This window comes from Agelaius tricolor, unplaced genomic scaffold (assembly GCF_023055355.1).
Source record: "Agelaius tricolor isolate 1412-34295 unplaced genomic scaffold, bAgeTri1.0.p SCAF_1, whole genome shotgun sequence".
Taxonomy (NCBI): Eukaryota; Metazoa; Chordata; class Aves; order Passeriformes; family Icteridae; genus Agelaius; species Agelaius tricolor.
Window position 1 is genome coordinate 24,848,432 of NW_027269261.1, and position 20,328 is coordinate 24,868,759.

General features: G+C 36.4%; 1 protein-coding gene across 5 annotated transcripts in view; it reads left to right on the plus strand.

The window, feature by feature from the left end:
- The window catches only part of MTA3 (metastasis associated 1 family member 3), a 228,968-nt gene that overhangs the window by 66,171 nt on the left and 142,469 nt on the right, over positions 1–20,328 (plus strand). For all 5 annotated transcript variants that reach the window (XM_071427185.1, XM_071427148.1, XM_071427166.1 and 2 more), the window contains exons 9-14: positions 2,936–3,124; positions 8,294–8,368; positions 13,352–13,410; positions 15,951–16,075; positions 16,923–17,074; positions 18,174–18,396. In XM_071427185.1, coding sequence (XP_071283286.1) covers positions 2,936–3,124; positions 8,294–8,368; positions 13,352–13,410; positions 15,951–16,075; positions 16,923–17,074; positions 18,174–18,396 — 823 coding nt within the window. The remainder of the gene's footprint in view (positions 1–2,935; positions 3,125–8,293; positions 8,369–13,351; positions 13,411–15,950; positions 16,076–16,922; positions 17,075–18,173; positions 18,397–20,328) is intronic.

Consider the following 20,328-nt stretch of genomic DNA (forward strand, 5'->3'; position numbering starts at 1 on the left):
ACCCTTGCACCTGAGGTGATATTAATGGGATTTCTGTTTACCACACCTGTGGCTTTCCAGTGTTCCTAATTAAGTTTTAATCCTATTTAGTTTTAATCAGAGATAACTGTAAACAGACTGATATTAAAAGAAAAAACAAAACAAAAAAAAAAAGAAAAACCCAAAAAACAAAAACCTAGATGATGAACGTAGATAAATCCAGGGCTGATGTACACATTTCTTGCAGATGAATAACAACTGAGAGGCTGCTTTCAGGCTCTTTTATTTTGAAAACATAGGGAAGGTAATGAGACAAGATAGGAAACTCCCTGCTTTTAGAAAACCCTACAGAAGATGTGAAACAATGTGTGTTTACCTTCTTAGATGATAAGGGGCTTCTCTTACAGTGGTCAAGAATTGTGAGACAACCAACTAAAACTTGCATTTCTGGCCTTCTCAAAGGCAGAGTTTTATTTCATAATGAAAATTGATATCTAAGAAGAGAGAGAGACTTGAAGACCTTCTGTTTCAGATTCCTAAATACTTTATAGTGCATATACTCTCCATGAAAGCCATTTAAAGCAAAGCAGGTCCATGGCATTGCTTGCTCCTTGTGCTGGGTTTGTTCAGAAGAGCTTAAGTGACCTTACTGTAGGGACCTAAATCTGATATTGGATGTCTCTTCAAAATGAAAGGTATGAGCAGTCTTTTCCTTTGCAGTTTGGATGGTATCTCTTTAATGATTTTTATTAGTCTTCCATATATGTGGCTCCTAAGGTAAACACACTTAAAGTATGATTGAATTGGAGAATCTACTCTCTGTTTCCAGTTTGAGTGCTTTGTTGGAGGCAGCTCACTCTGGAATGGCAGATGGTTTGGGAGCTGTGTTGTGTGGCTGCTTGCAGGATTCCTTCCCTCTCATACCCTTTCTTCCAGCTACATGCAGCCCTTCCTTAGCTTTTGGTGGAAAGTTTCTTCCTCTACCTGCTTATATTTGGACTTGAAGTTGCCATTTAGCTGCATGGCTGACACTTTTCCTCTGATGTGTCCCTCTGTCTGTGCTGAGCATCATGCTCTGGGCAAGAGTTCTTTGGGAAGGGTGGCTCTTTCTCTGTCCTTCAGGCTCCTGCTTGGGAGAGGCAATGCCAGGTCTCCCAGCCTCCTGCTTCTTCAGGGGAAGCAGATAGAAAGAAGATATCCCAGGACTTTCTCTCAGCCTCTCCTAATGCCTTCAGACTTCTCATGCTTTTGCTACCACAATTTGCATTGCAGTGTGGAACTTTGATGCAAGTCAGGGCTGACAGCCCTGTAGAAGGCAGAGTTGTTATCAAAGAACTTGTCAGTGGTCTTCTGTCACAGGACAGCTCAGTGAAGGCAATACTTATCCACACAGTTCAGTATAAATCTTTTCTTTAGTAATATCAAAAAAGCGTTATGGAGTCAGGTGTTTATTATAGATGAAAAATGAATGTAAAGCAAGAGCAAGATTCCAATGTATTCACTTCTGTTGTCGTTTTTATGAAAGTTGGTATCAGTGAATAGATCTGGGTTCAGCAGCTGCTTGGAAGACATCCTGTGTGTACTGCTGTTCTATGAGGGTTGCAATTTAAACAGATTTCAACCTCAGTAGCACATCTACTGTAAGAGTTCAATCTTTAGACCTGGTTTACTCATTTGCCTGAATAGTAAACAATACATCAGTGATTTCAATGTACATTTTCTAATATGAAGCTGATGGATTTTAGGCATTATGTTACATACTTTACTATTAGAATACTTGATTTTAACAATGGCTTTTCTCTAGGCTGGTGAATTTGATTGAACCATAAGTAAAATGATGCATTGCAGGATAATAGTGACATTGCTTCTTGCAGACAAAACAGTTCCAGAATCTCGTGCTTGATAGCACTCAAAAACTTATAGTAAGCACTGGAGAAAGACAGTAGTCATTGACAGAAGGTGGCAAAACCCAAGAAAAATCCATTATTTGCGCTGGATTTGTATGCAGAAGCTCAGCTGGAATTGCTCTACTGACACATAATGCAGGAATGCTACTTCCTTGCAAGGTTTTCTCATAGCTGGGTTTGTGGCCTTGTGAGAGTTTGCATGCCACACGGGGAGCTCAGCAGTGTGGTGGGACACATGGGGAGGGGACTGATAGAGAGTCACAGACATTATCACACTTATAGCTCTGATATCTCCTTCAGCACAGCCAGTTGGATTGTGCTGCTGGGGTCTTTTGGGACCCTGAGTCAGAAATGCTTCTTGCGTGCTGCTCATTTTCCCACCTGTTGGATTTGTTTACTTTTTATATTCCCCATCATTCGTTAGCAATGGGAGCATTCAGTGTTACCTACAGTGGGAAGATTGTTCTAATTTGTTTGTTTTCTGTTTTTCCCTTTTATAACAGAAAGGGAATCAACCAAGGAAACACTATTTACCGGTCTGTGATAACAGTGTTGAGCAAGGGACAAAAATCTTGCTGCTGTTTCAGTATGATGATAATGAAAACAATAAATGACTTCCTTCTCCAGCAATGAGAATATTGGGCTCATAGATGTCTGAGCAGCTGTTTGGTTATTATTTAGAGCTTCTGTTAATTGAAAATGGACCCACAGTCAATATATGCCACTGTCTTTATTGGGTTTCTCAGAACCAGTTTCTGCCAATAAGAGATTCTTTAGAAATGTTTGCTAGTAATTTTCAGGAACTAATAAACTAATGTCATTTTTGGTAAACGTTTTATCAAGGTATTTCCTTTCCCAGATTAAGTAATAAACCATTTATTTTCCTTACATTCCACAACGGAAAAATACAATATCAAGATAGATTCTAATTTTAGCATTAATTGAGGCTCCTTGCTTGGTTTATAGAGAATAATATATTGAATTTGCATTAACTGAGATGGACTAGTGTCAATTTAAACACGTGTTTATTCTCTCCTTGTCCCTGCCAGTTTCATGCAATGGACACACTGCATAAACACAACTATGACCTGAGCAGTGCCATTGGTGTTCTGGTGCCACTGGGAGGGCCTGTCTTGTGTAGAGATGAAATGGAGGAGTGGTCAGCATCAGAAGCTAGCTTATTTGAAGAGGCTTTGGAAAAGTATGGCAAGGACTTCAATGACATTCGACAAGACTTTGTAAGTATGAAAGCAGTGCCCTTTCCTGGAGCTGTGTTTTGCCATGGTTGAGCATAGTTGCTTTCTGTAGGTTTGGAAGGTGTAGCTAGGGGAGAAATCTGTGTAGCTGACACATGTGATTAGCATATCTATACATTTTATCTGGCTGGAAGTCAATATGCTTTCTTGTTCACTGCTGTTGTTTGGAAAGATGGTGACAGAAGATAATCTTTTTCGTGGTTTAATATCAGGTAGGACGTCTCATGCTAAGAAACTCCAATAAGGAGTTGTACAAGGATCTTGCAAGCATCTGAAAAAGGTCCAGGAGCTTTGCAGAATTTCACTGGAAATTTGTGTTTCCACAATTTCCAGTGAAATTCATTAGCAGCTACATGGCTGACTCCCCTGGGTGTTTTTGGAAAGCTGGGGTTTCCTACTATGATTAGCAGAGAGAAATTTGAATTCAGATAGGTTTTAAAATGTACTACAGGGAGTTGTTTTGACATATTAGATGTTTTGGCAGTTCTGAAAAGTAAAAGAAATGTTTTCCAATATGTTCTAACTACAATAATTTTTGTACTGAAGTATCAGACTATAGGGCAGTAAACCTTTAATTTGCTAATTCTAATGCAGAGTAATGAAATCAAATGGATTCTAACACTGATTGCTAGAATTGCTAGTAATTTGCTGCAATTTTTTTCACATTTTATGGAGAGCCTTTTTCTTTCAAGGAAAAATATTTCCTCTGTTGTACCATGTTCATGTCGGGCTTCATGAAAAAGTTAAGATTTGAACCAAGGGAATTCCATTTTTTGAGACTGAAGTCGATTGAAACATTTTCACATTCATCTCATTCTGCATGACTCTGAGAACTCAGATTTTAAAGTTTTCTTTGCAGAAGTTTATTAATAGTCTTTGTGAGGGGGGGAAAAAAAAGGTACTGTATGGTAAATGTAGAAGTCCTTACAGGACAGTGGGAGGAGGCTTGGCAATGAGCTGTCTTTCCTTCATTTTCACAGTTTGAAATGGAACAGGTAATTGAATGAAGGTGGGAAGTGAAGGCTATTGTTTTTCTAAGGAGCTGACATTTTAATAGGTGTATTACATCTGCATGCTTAATTTTGAGATTCCTAAGGGAGAAAATGTTCATTACATTGATGACGTAAGGTTGAACATTGCATCATGGCTGAAACAGCTCTTTTAAGTTCAAGAAAATATTACCGAAAACCAATATTTATAGATATTTTAGAACAGAAATCTTAAGGTAAACTGCATTCCTCATTATTTCTTATACAGGCAAATGGGTCTCATTTGTAAGTGTACAAGAGTTCAGGACTATGCCTTCTAATTAAATGGTTCCTAATATATAATATTTGGCTTTTGAAAATGCCCTAAGTATATAACATGTTTTATTGGCTGTTTACAAGTTGTGTCCTAACACAGTTTGTGAGCAAGCATGCAAAAGGCTTGTCTCTGGTATTTATGTAGTATTTTTATTTTCTGTATAATTTTTGTGTTACCTACTACTGCATTAAAGTGGCGCAGTGTAGTATCGTGTAGCAAGAATTGCTTTGCATTTGTAATATTCAAATGCTAGATATTTGAATGACTTTCATAGAAGCTGTTTACAATGTTAAAATTTTGTCTTGGATACCTTGATAAAATTTTGTCCCAATATCCTCCCTCTTTCACTAAATCTTCCTTCCCAAAATGCAGCTCTTTTGCCCTGGTCACCTCCCAAAGCAGAAGACACACCCAGATCTGGTGATAAGATTGCATAGTCTACTGAGAGCACCTTAACCATGAGTCAGAGTGCAGCACAAATGGATATGGGGCACTAATTAATTGCAGCTTATTTTAGTTAGAACAGGGATTTTATCTATTCTTAGTCAGTTTTTTTTTTAATTTTTGGAAAAGTGTAATTTTAATCCTTACAAGAACATCTATTTTATATCTCAGTTTATATGGCACTAAGAACAGTGCAGAGTCTTTATTTAATTCTATGTCATTTGAAATCTTTCAATTATGTTAGCCATTGTGTAGTCTTGGGATTTCTTAATTTCTCTAGTGTAAAATTTGTGTTCTCACTTCCTATGTAGCAATCTAAAAGTGCAGGGATTTGAAAACACACATTTGCTTTTTAAGTAATCATCGAAAATAGTCCTTCGAGATTTAGATCACAGATATGTGAAAAGTTTCTGCAAGGTGAGGTAGGTATAACTATGTAGCATGTAAGCAGTGATTTTCCACCATAGTACTTTCCTCTGTTATCCTCTCTCTCTTCAGTGGCCAGCCATTGATAAGTTTACTTCTGCTAAGTACTCTTAGATGTGTTGTAAGAGCAAGGGCAAAGAAGATAATGGGTTGATAGTGTACGTGTGAACTTGTTTGAGTCTCCAGGTAGGATCTAATGATAAAATTAAATCTGCAGTGCCTGAGATTAAACTCCAACCTCAGCAGTTGTGCAGTGTTGCCACAGGACAGGCAAGAAAGTCATCTTGCTTGGCAGAAAGGGGCTGGTAGCAGTCTGCTGAAGCAGAAGGGTGATGTAGTACCTGCCTGAGTCATTACATCCCACAGGAGTTGCCTTTTCTGTGTCAGCCCAGATTTGCAAGGCACAGCTGCTGCAATTGCAGCCTTACATGACAGTTCTGTAAAGGGCAGATTAATTTACTTTTCCAGCAGTTGCTGGGAACTGGTACTGTTTGATGTTCCATGTGCAGCTCAAGTATTAAGCTACAAACACCAAATGTTAGTAAACAAGATTGTTATAAGTTAAATGGTGTAAAGGTCTTTACATTTTTTTCATGGCTAGGAGATGCTCAATTGTAATCAAGTTACCAATCTAGCTGTTGAATAATCATTTTCATCAACTGTTGACTCATTCACTCTTATAGGAGAGGTTCTTCTATCTTTAAGACTCTGTGTGAATCCTAATCAAGCTAAACCTTACAAGCTAATTAAATTTACTTGATGTGCTTCAATTATTTTACATTCCAGAGTAGTAGAATGGAAAAAGAATGAATATTCTATATTCTCCAAATGTAACTATTTTCCTAACAGTAAGACAAAGATGATATACTTGTTAATTCTTAGTTTTTCATAATCAACAGTTTTCTAAAATTTGTAACTATTACATCTCAGATATGGGCAAGAAGGACCTTAGTAATCAAGAATATGGACTGTTTATAGAAAGCAGGAGCAACTGCTTTCCAGCTTTAGGAAATTGTGAAAACATGCCTTAAAATTACCATGTTCATTTTAGGATGCTTTATAATCTTAATTTTTTCTTGCTGATCTAATTTGATTGGTCCATTTTTAGCCTAGAGAAGCTAAAGAAATTTAAAACTCCCCTCTCTCTGTTTTTGTAGACCTGATAGTTTTTGCTAATTTTCTGCTTCAAAAATGTTGTGCAGATGAGCATATTTAGTTCTTTCAAGAACAGAATTTGGTAATGACAATGTATTAATCTGTGGTTCACAGCTTCACTGGCAGTTCAGAGCATTAAGTGCATAGGTAAATGAAATACAGGTTATCCATACTCAGTCTGCCAAACAGCTTTTCCAAGTTTTGAATCAAAGTATAAAAGGATTACAGTTATTTGGTCCAAGCATCTTAATTACCTTCCTTTAATTGTAAATACCTAGTGAATAAATAAACATACTGGTGTCACAGCCATAGTTAAAACAGATTAACAGTATTTTCTAGAGAAATGACAAGCATTTGTAGCATGAACATGCTAATAAATACTCAGAAAGGAAAATAAATATGGATATGCTAAAATGTACCAATTGTCAATGGCAGGTAGTTGGGGTGACAGCATTTCACCTGGATGCCAGGGGGAATGTGGACCTGAAGACTGAGAATCATTTTATCTGTCACCTTACATCAAAAACATCTTGTCACTGGCCTTTTTGAGGGAACATTTCTCTCAAGGCATAATTTACCTGAGAAAGCAAAAAGGATTTTAGGAACCTGAGTTATGTTACTATTGAGACATCAGCATAAGAATTTCATACCCTGTTGCTTTTGGATCAAATGTAAATGTTCAGGGATTCACACACTGTGGAACATTTCTGACTCTGAACCTGAATCAAGCAGCTTGAAAAATTCCTTTTGTAGTCAGCTCCTGCATGCAGGGAGAGGAGTTTGAGATGATGTTCCTCTGGTGTTTTAGGAATTTAACCAAAGGTGCTGGAAACTCTTCTTATGGCTTAAAACATGCAGAAAGCTGCCTAGTGGGGTCAGTATGGTTGGAAAGATCAGTTTCCACACCTGTATTTTCTGGAACATCCTAAACTTTGTCCTCATTTCTAGAAAGCAGATAACATTTGCATTAATGTGTGGTTCTAGAAAATATAACACACAAATTACATTTCCAAGTTATGAAGAAAAATTGCATAAATTTTCGATGAGACATACTAATTTAAATTATAGAAAGACCTTGTGGAGATAAATAGATTATTTGGTGATAATTAAAAATGATTGCCTAATTTTCTCCCCTACACTTAGGTTAACACATTTTTATTTTACTGATGAACGTGGGCACCCAAAATAATTGTCATTATCAAAGGCACCTTGTTTGTACAGAGATTTTTGTGAAATATTTATTCTCAGTATCACTCGTGTTGCTCGGGGTAACATTTGTCCCTCGCATCCTTTTGTTTCTTGATAATAGTTGAGAGCATGTGGGAGTTTATGCAAAACTAGTGGTAATGTATGAGCAGCTGAGTTGTTATGGGACATGAAAAATCTGAGCTATGTATGGTATCCTTTGTATTTTTTAAGAGTAAAATTATCATGAGACTCAAGCACAGTCTTGTCAAGATGATTTCTTTTAGTCCTAATGTTATTCTCCAACGGACACACTTCACAAAAGCAATAGTACCTCTGTGTTTTCTGATGGAAATCTGCATTCTATTTTGATAATTTTGTTTAACTACATGGCTTAAAAAGAATAAATTACATTTAGATTTGGATGGATGATACCATAATTCTGCTTGCTTGTTAATGGTTGTGTATTATTAATTGCAATATGTAGGTTTTTTGCATATGGATTCTAATGCAGTTATTTAACACATTCAGGTTTTAGTATTTGCCTCAACTATACTTGATTTTAACATGTGTTTAATAAGAAGTGGACACTGCAATTTCTTGGAACCACTTTCACTTGTAACAAATGTTTTTCAGCTCCCTTGGAAGTCGCTGACTAGCATCATTGAGTATTACTACATGTGGAAAACCACTGACAGATATGTGCAGCAGGTAATTCAATGACTGTTTCAGAATGAACCAATCTGAGACATTCTTTTAAAAAAGTGATCTTGTTAAACCATAAAAATCTGTTTGTGTTCTTGAAAAGATACGTGACGGGAGGCCTAAGGTAATATTTTGGGGTATAGACCAGTGGTGTTACAGGCTGCATTGTTGAATCCTCTGCTGTACATCCCATAGCTGTGAAGAGCTTTTTAGCCTATTTGTATTCTATGCTGGTTTGAAGCAATAGGATTCCTGGTTCCCCCTTCAGTAGGGGATCAGATGGAAATGGGCTGCAGAGCAAATGCTTTAGACTGTGAAGCTCTGCCATGGGACTGAAGGAAGCACAAAATACGTTGTGTTACAGTGGCTGATGGTGTTATGAACCCTTAATTGGTACTTCTGGATGAAGCATTACTTTGGCATTACCAGCATTTCGAAATTGAGACCATTCTGCACACAGTGGTTTTGTTCATCCTTCTGATTGAATATTCAACTGTTTGGGTTGCTGTGGAGCAAAAACAAATCAAGATTTTGTTGGGTACCAATACTGAGATGTTTTTAGCATGGTTAGGCAAAATGTCAATGTTGATGCTTTTTATATAATGTACTTTTAATATATTTACTCCTTGGTTTAGACCATAAAATACTTGAAAAGGCTCCATTTTAATTGCTGATTTAATGTTTAAGCTAGTACCTCCTTTATTTGCCACATGATTGATGGTGATGTTATGGACAGTGTATTGAAAATAATTTTTATGCTGTAATAACTACAGCTGTACTATTAGATCTTTGGACTTGTTTCAAATTGAATGTGTCAGAGGGATGGTTAGTTCAGGTTGTTCTGGCTTATTTGAAATTGTTTCTACATCATCTTGTTAGGGCATGGAAAGTAAGGGAAAGGTTTTTTACTGCATGGTAAAGTCTTGGAGTATCACTAGGACATTTTAGTTCTATGGATAATACAAATAGAATGTAATATGTTGCCTATAAAGGCATGTTTTTCTAGGTTTGTCACCATTCCTTTCACTTTAACCCCTTTTTTTTTCCACTGTTGGTTTTTGTCCTAGAGAGGTGCTGTCAGCAGAGATTTGCTGTGTATCTTGTCAGCTCTTAATGGCTGGGCAACAGATTATCTTTAAGAATCAGATAAAAATGTGGCTTTTTTTTCTGAAATGCTCCTCTGGAGTAGTTGGTGAAAGACTGAGATTCCTTTTGTAGTTCTCTAGAGCTCTTTATGATTCTATTGCTACAATGATCAAAGTCTATGTGTTAAGATTGCGTATCTTTTCACAGGATTAGGGTTTTTACAGGAAAATCACATAGGCTTTATGGTTATCTGCAACTTGAATGCTCTGGTAAATGCCTGTGTTTTACTTGTAACTAAATAAACTTCCAACATCCTACTCAGACCATGGCAATACCCTCAGGATGGAATTCTTTAGACATGTTCTTTCAGGGTCACCTATGTGATCTTCAGTAATAAAACCAGTGTAGGCCAGCTGTTTAATTTTTATTCTGGTTAACATTTCTATAATCCTTCCTAAGAAGGGATCAGAACTTCATCATACCCTTGTTTAGTTTTTTTTGAATGGTAAAAATTGATACCGTTCAGTCAAAACAATATCTGTAGGGTTTTTTTTCCCAAAAAGAACAAGCAGTGATAATTGAATGTAGTTCAGGGAGAAAATGTATTCAGTAATAAAGTGGAAATTTCAGACTCATTCTTCTCTAAATCACATGCTTGAGGGGCGGGGGGACTTGTGGGAATGGGAAGATGAAAAAGGTCAGTGCACATACTTGAATCTTAAAATACAATCTCTGAGTTCTAGATCAGTGTGATTTAATATAAAAAATTTCTTTTAATTATCTTTATTTCTTTGTGAGAATTGGATGTGTTGTGTCAGGCATAAAAAAGGTTTATTTATCATAATTTTTACTAAATGTTATTCTTGCTAGGTTATAAATGTGGTGATTTAATGGCAGTGGAGGTACTGCTACCACCTTGCTTTGAGAACATCTTCCCTTCAAGTCAAACTGAAGGGAAGATATGCTAAAGTTCTCTGAATTTGTCTAGCAAAACTAATTCAGCCTTGGGTAATCATTCCTGTTGATAGGGCACTTCTCATGTCCACTGTGTTATATACAGTGTTTGAGGAAGGCCAGGTTTGATTGATTGATTCTACTGAATGAAAACTTATTTGTGGTGTTCTCCTTGAAAGTCTGATTCAACAGGAAAAGACTTTATTGAGACTTCGTAAGAGGGAAAGAGTGAACACATTAAATGGTGCCTAAATTGCTCTTCTGCAACAGTATAATACTTTTGCCTCTCATTTATTTATTTATTTCCACTGTTGAAAACAGTACTAATTTAGGAAAGGGGTCAGTTCTTGGGATATTTGTAAGTTGATATTTTTAACGAAAGTTCTTTAAACCCACAAACATTCATTTTCAATGCTAGCATTAGACCCCATGAAAAACTGGGTTAGTATAGACTGACCTCCCCTGCAATGCAGTCTGTAAGACCTGTTTGATATACTGTTTAAGATGTAAATTTTTTCTCCAGGTAAAGCATCAGCTCTCTTTGTTACATTGCTCCAGTAATTCATTACATTGCTCCAGGGATTTGTTACAAACTGGTGCTTTGTTTCTTGTCTAAATATTTTCAGTTTCAGCCTCCAGCTTTTACCAGTTCTGACTCTAGATTTCAACAGAGGTTTAATCTCAGAAACTGCACTATCGGTAGTCGTCTTTCTGCATCCTTTCCTCTCTCTCTATACTTAGAAGTTGGTATGTCAGTGAGAATTCAAGCTGTGACATGTTCTGTTGCTTTTAGAGACCAATGGTAGCCATAAATTTAATGTATAAAAATATAGCTTATACTGAAATATCATTGCATCATTTATTTTTTTAGAAGACAGTATATCATTCCCTTTAGTAAATAAAAGAGAAAAGCAGTTGTTAAATTGCATTCCTTACAACCCCCATACCAGTACTAAAAGTATGCTAAAATTTAATCCATGTCTATGTAGTTATTTCTCATTGGCACTGCCATCAGGGCTTAATACAGCTTCCTACACATGCCTTTACATTCTGACAGTGCTTCAGGGCTACTTTCATCCTTTTTTGCCCTTTATTGTATTTTCTCTTTTGCTCGTGGTAGGTGTGCAGTGAGATTTATTCATTTTTGTAGAATGGACCAGTTTGTTAGCAAGCTCTGAGTGTGGTTGCCTGGCAGTTTCACATGCTTCTGTCAGGCTGCAAACAAGTTCTACATTGTTGGATATAATAAGAAAAGGAATGAGAGACAGTTGTGGAAAACCTGTGTCCTGCTGTTAAGTTCACCACCAGGAGCTCCTCTGCTGGGGCTGTGAAATGTTCTCAGATTAAAAACTACCAGTTTATGAGACTTGGAGCATGGTGCTGCTGCTGTTCTTTTTCCTTGCTCTTGTAAAAACTGACTCAAGCAGGCAGAGCAGACCTGTTTGCATTTTTCTGTAGGCCTCCTGAGGGTAGAGCAGTGTTGCCAAGTCTGGCACTGGGGAAAGATTGCTACTACCAGCAGTGTCAATGGGATTCACTTCTGTAGCTCCAAACTGGGCATCTGTGAACAGCAAAAAGCTGTAAGGAAAAATAAACCAACTGTTTTGGAGATAAATGGAAGAGAGCTCTCATTGCACAGGAATTAATTAATGGTGGCATAGACTGATTAGAAGTCTATTTGTTACACATTACTCCTTAAAGATGCAATTTTATAAGTGAGAGTTTTATAAATGGACAACACAAGAGGCAACTTAATGAAATGGAGAAGAACAGCAGTTTACACCAGGAGGTTTAGTCAGCCTGCTGGGCCAGTAAAGCTGAATTACCCTGTGACTCACCTCATGGCTCAGGCAAGGGACTCTCAGAGCAGAGTCATCTCATGACAGTTTTCTCAAGGTGGGAAATATTTTCCTGGGTTATAAACCTTGCAAATTTGGATATCAAAAAATAAGAGTACAGCAGAGAGGAGAAGTGGTGATTGCAGGTGAAATGAAGGACTGAATTTTAATCACCTTATAAAGACAGGTAGTACTGATTTATTATTGCTGGGTATAAATGTGTCCCCTCCTTTTTTTTTTATCCTCTGTAATGAAATTGACCATGATTCAAATTCTTTTCTCTCTTGCTTTTCCTTGTTTTCTCTCAAGTGAACAGAAGTAATGTCTTGAGTACAGAAAATGCAGAAAATGTTTTTTCTTCATCTTTTACATACAAATGTTTTGGAAAAACCTTTGGACACCTGAACTCTATATTTTTTGGGCCACTGTTGAAAAAACTGTTGTCCTAGTTACTTGTATAATATATGGCAATTACTAAAACTTCTCAACATTGTAGAAATGCAAAATGGTTTGAGTTTGTTGCAAGTATGAAGAAAGTAATGATTTAGTCTGTGAATTTACTATCTTGACAATAGTATAGCTGTCCTGTTACTGTGATGTTCCTGAGCCACAGTTTTGATGGCATTTAATGCTAGTAAGTGTTTAGTTATTTCTAAGACTCAGTGGACTTTATTGTTACTAGTACTGTGGTAGAAAAGCTCAGCCTCAGTCTGGACAGAGCAGACAAGTTTTGTTACATGACTGGCGAGGAGCACAATTTCATTAATTTAATTTCTACTTAATTCTGCAATGAAGGGTAGTCACAGTGTCATGCATGTTTATACAGATGTGATTTATGTAAGCTGTCACTGTCATTTTTACAGTTTTGTTGTCATATGTGAGCCCTGTGAGTTTTACTGAGAAGGGGACAGCATGTTATGATTTCAAACTAATACTAAAAGTCAAAAGCTTGTTTTTTGTGATTTTCATTGTGTACATTTCTACGCTTGTTTTGGAAGCTCTTCTGAAATCACAAAATAGAAATAATTTAAAGATGTATTGCGTGTGCAGTTTTATGAAATGTCATACCTTAATGTAATAAAGTATTTTAATGTGTTAATTTTTCAACTAGAAACGTCTGAAAGCAGCTGAAGCAGAAAGTAAATTGAAACAAGTATACATCCCCACCTAGTGAGTATAACAACAAATTCATTTTTTGAATAATATACAGGTAAAATTGAAACAGTAACATGCAGTTACATGCATGGTATTTTCCTAGTCATCTCTGTAATGGTTACTTCTACAGGATTTATTATATTCAGAGATATAATCTGAAAATGCCAGAAATTCTTGTTTTAAGTGAAACTTTCTTACTTTACTGCTCTTTGTTTTTGACCTGCAATCTTTTTGTCTGGAATAAGAAGTTTTACAAAAGCTGATCAAGTGCTACCTGTGGTCTGTTCACATGCAAGAAGAGCCTATTAATGCAATGCAGTTTTTGGAAAACAATCTTTTCCAAATCCCTGTAGCACAACACTTCATATTTTTGTAAATGCAATATTTCAAAGTAGAAGCAGTTGTTAATGTAGTTACATAAAATAAAATGAGATAATTTCCCATTACAGTTTTATCTGGCTGATAAAATCTGTTCTTCATCTAGAGACAAGAGATGTTCTGGTTCTAAATTAAAGGTAGCACACAGCCCCAGATCTTCTATCTTTGACCACATGCTACTAAAGCAATCTTGTTTTCTTCTGAGGGGTTTTTGATCTGTATTTCTTTTACATTTAAACTGGATGCTATATCTGCTTCTGTTAACATCTGATTTGTAGAAAAAAGATAAAATCCCTCCTACATACTCATAATTTCCTCAATATTATGACAAGAGAAAGGATTCCAAATCACTTTTTTCTAAGCTTTCTGTGGGTATATTCAGTTTACTTATATATGAACTTCCCATTGTTGTGAGTGTTTGTATAACAGAAGAATGTAATAACAAAGGAAGTACTTCACAAAGATTTTTGATGGCTTGTATAAATTACATACAATAGAGTTTCATTTTCATATTTCATACTGGCTTTTCTCTCTTAAACAGATGTTACAATGAAAGCAGCAGACTGTTAAATTTATTTTAATCTTATCTCAGAACAAATTTTGTGAGTTTTGAAGCTCACATCTCTAATAAGTCACACTGTTTAAAAAAAGCTAAAAACTCTAGTATGAGTGTTCCCTAACCTTCTCAGATGAGTGGCTGCTTTAGGAAAACCATAAGGTGCTCAGACTTTACATTATGCCTTTTCAATTTAATTTCCTTGGTCCATGTGGACAGTTATGGATTTTCAATAAGTTCACAGTAGGGACCAGCTGTATTGGATGACAAAATGTGTTTCTAAAGGTGGGATTTTTGTGTTTTTATATTACTGCCTGTCTTTTGCCTCCATTTCAAGACAAAATCTCTAGTCTTCTAGGGACTTCTCAAGGCTTTGGTATCTGTAGTGGTCATGGGATTGCTAAATGCTCTGCTTCAAGACTCATTTATTGCATTTGAAATCTGAGTAGAATTGATTCTCAGAGCTGAGTAGCTTTTTGAACTGGATCATTAGGTATTTCCTACAATTGCGAGGTTCTGTCCTTAATTCCAGAGAGTCCCTTTCAATTCATGGCCTTTCTGAAAGGTAACTAAGCAACAGATCATAATGTGGAAGACTTAATTGTCTTTCCAGCTCTTCTCCTGTACCTCGAGTCCAGGATAAAGAATATGTGGAAATTGTAAAATTGTCTCTTGCTGATACAGTGAAAAAGGAAAAGGCAGGAGACAGAGTTATTGGCATTGGAAATTGAGACTTGATACAGCAAAGGTTTCTTCAGTTGTCATTTTAACTTTTCTTTAATGTATTTTATGCTGCCTAAAATGACAAATAATTATCTTAGCAATCAATGTATCCAGCCTTGCATTGTATTGAGGGTAATTAACAGTCACAAAGTTGAAACTCTGGAAATATTTCACTTAATCTAGTGAGGAGTTATATTGATGCCCTCTAAATTAATTGGCCTGTAAAGTCCTACTTCGCTAAAGTATTCAAGTTAGAATAATTATGAGAATGATACAGTACAATATTATTAAAAAGCCAAACAGAAATATCCAAAAACCAGTTAGCCTTCTCAGAGAGGAAGTAATTTAGAAGAGAACTGAGACAGAACAAGCAGATATATGGGTGAGTTTTGCTGTGGTTATAAGACATTTGTATTACTGTGTGTACTTCTTTTTCAGACAGAAGGCTGTTTGACCCTTTCCTGGGATCAAAAACCTTGTTATATTACAGGCACTGTTGGTCCTCTTGTTATACTTCAATCAAAGTCCAACCTCAACTCGTAAACCTTATCTGTTGACTAGAACCACCTTCTTAAATTCCATGCTATGTCAGACTTGTGTTAATGCTTTGACCCCTGAGAGCTGGTCTTTTATGAGCTTTCCAAGTAGCTTAGACAATCTGAGCACAGTAAAAGCTGCAAATTGGAGTGTCAGAGTAGCTCCTAACATAGCAAGTGTCTGACAATGCTGAAAATAATAGAGGAGTACAAAAATTACTCTTGTTGTTTAGAAAAGATTTTATAGATATTGTCAGCACACATCAGAATTCCAGAACTAGATTGTTTGTATTCCTGTTGACTAACCAGTTAATAAAACCACTTTTTTTTTTTTTTTGCAACCTTTAAAAATTTATTTAAAGCAATAAACCAAATCCCAATCAAATATCCAGCAACAATGGGAAACCTGCTGCAGTCAATGGAGCAATGGGAGCTTCTTACCAGGCACAAGCCACAGTAATAGGTCGGGCTTGTGAAAGCTGCTATAGTAAGTAAATATTTTTTTTAATGACTCAAGAATTTGGGTGAATCTTAATATGTGCTGTTAGAAAAAAAAAGGTATGTAATTTTGTTAGGATATGACAGAGGATAATTTGCAATTGCTCTTATGGCAGAAATATTTTTAAAGTTAGAGCTGCCTTCAGTATATTAATTAAAGTACTCAAATTTCTTTATGATTTATTTTTAAACAATTCATAAAGCACAGAAACATTAAGTAGTACAATATGGCGGCATTGATTTATTATTCCTTTACCTTCACAAAGCTAGATTCAAATTTAATTTTGGTTTTTCTTTAAGGCTGCAGAGGCTTTTTGAGGGTTTTTTTTTTTCTTTGAATGGTTTTGGAGTGTTTTTGGGGAACTCATGGGGAGGACTGTTGTTTCTTTCTAGTATTTTGTGTGATAATTTTTGTTGGACTTCTTGAAATAGCAGCCCTCAACAGAGGTTGAGGGCAATATGAGAGCAGATATAAAATCCAACTTAATTAGCCTGACTTCCAGGGTGAGATTGGAAATAGTGGGTTTGTTGTTTTTTTTTCTGGTAGTTCTCTGGGAGAAAATGTCAGCAATACAAAGTCTCTGGTTTGAAATTCATTTTAGAAGCATTTCCAAAATTTCCATTTAGAGTTCACCTCTCTGGCACTTTTGTAAAAAAATGAAGCAACAAACAATTCGAGTTCTTATTTTCAGTGTGAAATATATTAAATTTTTATCCATACAAAGCTCTGCTATTGCCATGTGTTATGGCTGTATATAATAATCTATTACAGCATTTGGATTGATTGTAGTGAATGTAGCTTGCACCAGTTCACTGTGCTGCTTTCTCCTCCTTAGCTCCGCAGTCTCACCAATGGTATTCTTGGGGCCCTCCTAATATGCAGTGTAGGTTGTGTGCATCTTGCTGGATTTATTGGAAGAAATATGGTGGCCTGAAAATGCCCACACAGACAGATGAAGATAAGCTGACTTCCAGCCAACCTACAGAGGTAGGATTGTGTAGACAAGCTTTTCTAGAACAAAACGTGGTGCTTTCACAAGACTGCTGTGATTTGATTATTTAATGGAATGGTTTTCATTTATGTATCCAACTTTGGTACTACAAAACTCAATTTATTAATCCTTTTTCTATGTTAAGTAGAACTGTACAGTGCTTAGGCCTTGCCATATCTTCATTGGATTACTTCTTGTATAAACAAGCACATGCTTCCTGCATTTTTGGTGTACAAATGTCATTTTGTCTGTCAAATGGTTTGTTAGCTCTGAAATGTTAAATCTACTATACAACATCTCATTTAGGATGGCATTATATATCCATTCTCAATAGAGCTGTCTGCTCGGTGACTTTCTGCACAGGCCTGTTTGGTGTCAAGTGCTTAGACATGTTATTCATGTATTCCTGTGAGTTCTACATCAGATTAATGGCAAGAGTAGGAAGACTTTTCTTTTTTCCCCCTGTAGTGTCTGTCTTTCTCAGACACTACAGGCGGAAAAAAGAAGTGTCTGTCTTTCACAGATACTATGTTCTTTTTGCTTAAGCAAATTTTGGACCTCGTGATTTTGTCTCTTTGAATTCTGATGCTTCCTGATTTGACCTAACATAGGTTGAAGAAAGAGTCACAAGTGTTGATGGTTTTTGAACACAGCATTAAAATAATTTTCTAACAGTGGAAACCTAATTATACCTCAACCATTTAAGTCACATTTCTTCATGTGCACACACATATCCACAATCCATATTCCATTTCTCTCTTTCTGTGGAATCATCACAGTGATCTTGCCTGCATTGTCATATTCTTGCTCTAGTAAAAGCAAAAAAGAAAAAGAATATTGTGTAGTTTTATTCCTGTACTATCATCTGGTGACCTGTTCTCAGTGTACTCTGTAGATTTTAATGTTATAACTAAATAGTCTCTCTTTTTGTCTCAATGTTCTGAATCCTTTTCTAAAATTATTTGAGGATGTCCTGAATAGTCTCTCTTTTCCTGTGGATGTCCTGCATCCCTTTCCGAGGCTGTATTGACTTCTGGGGCTGTTTGGGTGCCGTGGCTGAGCTGTGTGTGACGCTGTCCGTGTTCTGTCCCGCAGGAGCCGCATGTCCGAACGCACCTGTCGCGGCAGGCCACGCAGGGCACCCCGGTGCGGAACACGGGCAGCCCCAAGTCGGCGGTGAAAACGCGGCAGGCTTTCTTCCTGCACACCACCTGTTGGACAAAACTGGCCCGGCAGGTCTGCAAAAATACCCTCCGGCTGCGGCAGGCAGCGCGACGTCCCTTTGTCCCTATTAACTGTGCTGCCATTAAGGCAGAATGTAAGATGTTTTTTTAATTCTTAGTTCTGTGTGCTGTGCTTCCCACCCATTTTTGTCTTTTAATTTTATTTTCTTTTTCAATAAACATTTCTTGTCTATACGCTTTTGATTTTCATTTTTATTTTTTTCATTTGTCCAGCATATACCGACACATTGGTTGCCTTGAACAGATCTTAAACAGTGGGAACATTTCAAATTAATTAAAAACTATTACCTCATTCACTTTCAAAAACTGACATTAACAAAAATGGGGGGCAGGAAGGGAAAATCAGTGCCACAACATACATTCTTCCTACTAGGCAGCATGAAAGAAGCATGCTTTTCTGTTGTTTTTTTAATCATTTGCTGAGCAGAACCTATAGATATTTTTTTTCAATGGGATTGGTCAAAGAATCAGGAACTGGCGTTTCATAATAATTTAAATGTGGTGTGTGGACTGTGCAATACAGTCCTTTGTCACTGTGACAATCAGATGCTGGTTATAGCCATGTTCATTCATCGTAGTTGCATCATTTTGTTTTTTTCTGTTCCAATTTTAAATTTTAATTCTAAATAAAATTCTGTATTACACTTGTTCTTTTTATAGCCAAAATATAAAGACCTGATGAATTTCTAGTAGTATGGGAAAAGCTATTAGTTTTTGTAGATAGCAACAGTAAGTCTCTTCACCTGCATACATGTGGAAATCCTGCTGAAAAGTCACTGAATATTTCAACAGCTTTTGTATCTGCACCAGGCACATTGTTTTACAGTTCACACTGTCTGGCTATGATTCCCAGTCTTCCATAGATAAAGTTCTTGGAGCAGATGCTTGGTATTCCAGGATGAGGCATGCTGGTTCATTGTACTGTCAATTGTATTAGAATTGAAGAGAACTTTTAAGATCGTTAGATGTAGGGTTTATAAGCATGTTCATTAGATTAACACTGAATGTTTTCCCAGCATACTTATCTGGGATGCAGATGATGTCTGCACTGTTTATAAGAAATTTACTCCACAGAGGCTTAAAATCTGATTCTGAGTAATTATTTTCTGTTTATGTACTTCAAGACCAGCCATTATGCATATGCAAACGTTTCACCTACTTCTGCAGTACTCCAAAATTTGCTGAATATTTCTGTTCATTGTCCTTGTCTAATTTTTTAGTTATTTTGGCCATTTGCTTTCCTCTTTTAAATCTATGCAAGTCAGGAGCAATTTTCAGATTTCAGGAAACTGTGTGTCAACTGTGAGAATAAAATGAGTTGTTCTTCATAGAAGAAGTATGTCTAAAGATGGATTAAGATTATATTTTTAATCCTCAATCCAAAATAAAGGCTACTTTCTGAGAGAAAGGTATTGAACTTTTAAATTTATGTTTTTGCTGAATCATGGAGGAAAATTCAGAAGTTCACTTGAATGTCATATCTTTATATCCATATCTGTGATTTTTCTCACTCACTGCAGTAAAAAATATTGAGAAGATGAAACTTTTGTTTAAGGAGAAGAAAAACAGAAGAAAAATTTTCATCCAACTAGAACATGTGTTCAACCTTTAAAGAGAGGAGTGAAAAGCTGAGCTTTTCAGCGGGAAATAGTCATTCTTGCTTCAACTGGCAGTGCTGGGAGTGTTTTCTCTTTGCTCTGAGTGAAAGAGTTCTACATGACATTAACAGCAAGAGTAGAAAGACTTTTCTTTTTTCCCCTGTAGTTCTGTCTTTCATGATTCTTTTTGCTTAAGCAAATTTTGGACCTTGTGATTTTTGTCTCTTTGAATTCTGATGCTTCCTGATTAGACCTAATATATGTTGAAGAAAAAAAGTCACAATTGTTGATGGTTTTTGAACACAGCATTAAAATAATTTTTTAACAGTGGAAACCAAATTATACCTCAACTAATTTAAGTCACATTTCTTCATGTGCACACACATATCCACAATCCTGGTTCTGTTT